Source organism: Cibotium barometz, chromosome 46 (genome assembly GCF_041138505.1).
Source record: "Cibotium barometz isolate CiBa-2024 chromosome 46, ASM4113850v1, whole genome shotgun sequence".
Taxonomy (NCBI): domain Eukaryota; kingdom Viridiplantae; phylum Streptophyta; class Polypodiopsida; order Cyatheales; family Cibotiaceae; genus Cibotium; species Cibotium barometz.
Window position 1 is genome coordinate 47,813,779 of NC_141091.1, and position 5,138 is coordinate 47,818,916.

At 38.4% G+C, this 5,138-nt stretch overlaps 1 protein-coding gene across 1 annotated transcript; it reads left to right on the top strand.

Moving 5' to 3' along the window:
• Positions 1–454: 454 nt before the first annotated feature.
• On the top strand, positions 455–3,069 carry LOC147612283 (GDSL esterase/lipase At5g45910-like). Its single transcript, XM_086784300.1, has 5 exons — positions 455–898; positions 1,039–1,242; positions 1,413–1,585; positions 1,774–2,041; positions 2,795–3,069. The coding sequence occupies exons 1-5, from the start codon at positions 496–498 to the stop codon at positions 3,067–3,069; spliced, it is 1,323 nt and encodes a 440-aa protein (XP_086640426.1). The 5' UTR covers positions 455–495.
• The last annotated feature ends 2,069 nt before the right edge of the window (positions 3,070–5,138 follow it).

Sequence of the window (5,138 nt, forward strand, 5' to 3'; positions counted from 1 at the left end):
AAATTTGGAAAAACCGACTAAAAATATATGAAGCCATTACAAAAATCGATTGAATTGTACTAGCCTTTAGATAAAATGCCTAGAAAACCGATTAGTTTTGTCCTTATTTTGAAAAAACGTTTTTGTCGAGGTCTGGGCTCAGGGGTTGGAGTCAGCACTGGTTTAAAGAAAGGAGCACTGGTTTAAAGAAAGGTTTTTTTTGTGACAATGTTATACAGATTCCAAACGCGGGCTCAAAAAGCAAAACATTTTTTTCTAACCAGTGAAAATAAGGATATTTTTCGTCGACCGGTTGTCCTTTCAAAACTTAAAGGACCTAACCGGTTTTATAACTAAAACTGGTAGAAATCCAACCGGTTATTTGAAGACTAGCCTCAACGATTGTCGATTTTTTAAAATTGCAGCCGGTTTTTTCGGGTTTTTTTTTTCTTGACACTGCCAGTGTGGGTGGAGTTCATAATTGGCTGGCAACGATCTCGCCGCAACCGGATATTAATGACGCGGGTGAGTCGAAACATGCTTGCAGAGTCGGCAATTCAATGCCCAACCAAGGGATTCGCATCATTTTCTCTGTTTTTTTTCTCCCTTTCTGAGGAGAGGCAAGGGGGATCGGGGCTCATGATTTCCTTAGGGCAAGCATCTATGGGCTTTAATTGGGGGTTCCAAATCGTGTTACTGTTGGTGCTTTCATGTCAACCGGCCTCAACACAAAGCGCCGCTGATGATGCGTGCCCCTCCTTTGTGTTTGCATTTGGGGACTCTCTCTCGGATACGGGCAACCTCGTGAGAACATGGAACCCTGCCCTGCTCTCACCAGCTTTCCTTCCCTATGGAATCACCTACTTCAAGAATGCGGCTCAACGCTTCTCAGACGGTCGTCTAATCATCGATTGCATAGGCAAGTAGATGCTTATCAAAGCATTATAATAATCTTGAGGAAGAGGACAGAGATTATCCAATTAGGGGTTAATAATCTACTTGATGTCAAGGCGATCTTCTCTGACAAGTATATTTTCCGTGTGTGATTTGGTGCTGCAGTGCAGTCGCTGGGCCTCCCTTTCTTGCCACCTTTCTTGAACTTTGTCGGGACCGATTTCTCTTACGGTGTAAACTACGCAGTGGGCAGTGCAACAGCTCTCAATTACACCTTCTCTGTAGAGCTTGGGGCTACGCCCTACACCAACTACACACTAGACGTTCAATTACAATGGCATCAGACCTTCTTGCAATTTATTGAATCAGGTATTAATCTTCACTTCCTTATGAAACTCCATAGGATAATTTGCAAGTGCTAATCCCAAGCCAGAACGTACGTTAATATATATGGTTGTAAATTATGTGGCATAAAAGTGTTAATAGCTGATTATCGTTACCAGCTAGAGACACGTGATTAATTAATTGATTACTTGAAGGTTTGCAGGGAGGTGTGACCACTATCCCCAATGCATCAGCTATATCAGAGGCTACTTACTTCATAGAAATCGGTGGAAATGATCTTGAAAATTTTGTCATATCCGGGTTTGAATATGCAGAAACCATGAACTTGCTACCCCTTGTAGTGGACAAGGTTGCCGAAACTATCCGGGTAAGGTTTTATCACTTTACTAATCTCAGCTGAATGCATGCATCAAGCCCGCCTTATACCTGCATTTGCTAGTGCGATGCAGCTAAACTAGAGGCGGCGGGGGTGCTACTCTAATTAGTGCAGTTATGGTTTAAGATGCTCAACCAACGTAATCTTAATCTTGATTTTGGATATATGCATGGGTGAAGTTTCTGTACGACAAGGGGGCACGTAATTTTATGATAAGCGGCATAGGCTTGATGGGATGCAGTCCCATAACGAAGTATTTTACGGGCCGCGGCCAAACATTGGACGAGAGGGGATGTTTGGCGTGGGTGAATGAGGTCTCCCGCAACTACACTGACTCTCTGGGGCGCTTGAGTGAGTCTCTGCAGCACCTCTTACCCAGTGCGACCTTCGTCTTCTTGGACCTCTACTCGGCTTTCGACGAGATCATGACCAACCCTGTTAACTATGGTATAATTCTTGCTCACTACCCCCTAAATTGAATTAATTTGCAAAACACATAACCACTTAAAATTATCTTTACTCAGAATATATGTACCCAAAATGCTTTTTTGTGATTAACTAATTAGTTGGTGTGTACAAACCTTGGGTTTAACACACCAAAATTTTATTATGTTTATTAAGGTTTTTTTAAAGCTCAAAAGTGGAAATGGTGTTGGGTCCACATGCTTTCTATTTTTGCTTGCTTTCTATCTATGTTAGCCTCTATTACTTTCTATTTTTAAAGGTTGATGTCCTCCATAATGTTTCTTTTTTTGGGCTCATGATGTCCTCCATAATCTTTCTTTTTTTTTGGGCTCACTATTTTCTTTAAAAAGGCAAGAGGGCTCATTCTTTTTCACTTCGAGGGGAGAGGTAGGGAGAGAGGCACACCCTAAGGTATATGGTATGTATTAATTAACTTTGGCAATAGAAAATGTAAATTTTATCACCATAGACTTTAAAAGGTTTGTAACATTATAAAGTCTAAGGTTTGAGTGAATATGCACCACACCTTAAAAAATTAATTAATAAGTTTGAGTGAATATGCAAATAATTAATTAATTATCTTTACTCATATTAAGATTAAAAATGCTGGGGCTATAATATGACTATCTTGTCATAAGATCCTCCAATGAGTAAATATTTTAACGTACACTACTATAATAATTTTTAGAGGTGTGGCCTTTAAGTACTTACGGATTCAGTTGACATTTGCTACAGGACTTATTGATATTGAAAATGCATGTTGTGGAGCACCAAGCCTTGGAATGGCAGCATTGAATCGATATAATCCTTTGGCTTTATGTAGTCATGTTAGTGTCTTGTGTGATGATCCCAACACTTTCTTGATTTGGGATGGAATTCACTTCACTGACAATGTGTATCGACAGATTGTCAATATGTTTATTGAAGGAAGATTCATCACACCTTCAAATGCACTTTCAAGGTGTGGTGCTACATCTCTTGAGGGAGCTTCATTTGGCGTGAGAGCATAATTTTTTGAAACTTGTTATTCCTTTGCTTTTATAATAAATGCTCAAAAGTTGTGACTCCTATTATAAAGTTTATCTAGCAATCAATTATTGTATTCTTTGGCAAGATGCATTCCCTTATTAACATCAACTATCTAATTTAGTTTAATTTTAAAAATAGAATTATAATAAATGCTAAATATAATGTAAGGTCCAACTTCTATTGATGCACCAATAACTAGGTCTACTTTTTAATAATAAAAGTGTCACTTCTTGAGAGAGCATGATTGTGAGGTATGGTGTGAGAACATAATTTTTTCAACTTTTTATTCCTTTGCTTTTATAATCAATGCCCAAAAGTTGTGACTCGTATTATAAAGTTTATCTTGCAATCAATTATTGTATTCTTTGTAAGATGCATTCCTTTATCTACACCAACTATCTAATTTAGTTTAATCTTAAAAATAGAATTATAGTAAATGTTAAATATAATGTAGGATCCAACTTCTATTATAATGCACCAATAAGCAGTTCTAGTTTTCAATAATAAGATTGTCACTTTATTTGACAATGTGTATATATAAAGATTTTCAAGTTAAGAGATAAACGCACAAATAGAAGTTTGTCATTTACCACGAGATTTAGAAGAGTTTATTCTTCTTGAAAATCTCTCTATACATACAAAGATTTTCAAGTTCAGAGAAAAATGCACAAATAGAAGTTTGTCATTTACCACCACAAGATTTAGAAGGGTTTATTCTTCTAGCTATAATCTTATGAATTTATATAAGGTGCTTCATAAACTTTTTAGATTTATTATTTGAAATAAAAAGATGCATATACAACTGTAAAGTTTTCAGACCTAAATGATCTTATAACAAACATGAGAAGTAAACATGTTACTTGAAAAAGTGGTCTTAACATGACCAATGAGGTGTAAATAATAACATTATTTCTTGGGATTTGGCATGAGTAGGGTAGAGTTAGATGTGCTATACTTACTTATATCACCCTATAAAAAATACCACTTTTGTGCAAAACATTTCTTACATGTGAAGCACTGTTAGGTAGCACAATAAATATTCATTGATTATTTGGTAACACTTGAGCATTGCACGGGAGTGAAGAATGCAAGGGTCTTTGCTAGTTAGAATCCTTAGCCATTCATTGTAGAGTAACCCTCGCTTGTGGAGAAGCTAGGTTCCTTAACCTTGCCTCCCTTGGTGTGCTCACAAGGGAGCGCAGCACTTGGGTAGTGATGAGCAAAGAGGGAGAGAAATACAAAAAGCCTAATCTCAACATTAATGCTAATGTGAGTGTGAGAGAATGGGGGGAAGATGATGGGGAAGGAGAGGGAGAAGAAGAAGAGAGAAAGAAACACCACTCTACACACCACACAATCCAAACAAGGTGACATAACCTCATGACATCTTATTGTTACAAAGGCAGTGTGGCTTCAACATATTATCTAAGTATGGTATGACAAGTTGTAAGCCTAGTGTGGTTGCAAGATAAGGGGCACCACTTTTTATAGTTGGGTGCCCTGAAGGTAGCCTGAAAATAGGCATCTTCACAACTCAAAGGTAGACTGAAAATAGATGCAGTCATTTATTGGACCTTGAGATGAGGGCGGTGATAGACAAATTTTGGGAGGAAAATTGTCATGCATCACGAGAGTACAAGATGTCTCGTGTGGGGAGTACATAGTGCATGGGGCTTGCTTTCTTGAGATGACAGATAGAATTGTACTTTGATTTCAGGTCTGCACACCCTGAGGTCACCATCATCCAATGTTCATTCGAGGCTTGCAAGCCTTGGTTTGTGTGCTACTCGAGGCAATATGACACATGTCTTTGTAGGTACCACGTTGGATTTAAACTTTTGTATGATGTCTTTCATAGGTACCATGTTGGATTTCAGCTTTTGTATGATGTCTTTCGTGGCTTGTTAGGCCATCGAGGGGTGGTGCTTTGTAGCCCGAGGGATTTTAATCACTTGCTATTATGCATGCGGGAAGAGGATGTCGTCTACCATTGGATGGCTTGTGTCATGGGGACTTGTACCTCGTGTGGTAGCTTGGCCATGCTTCACTT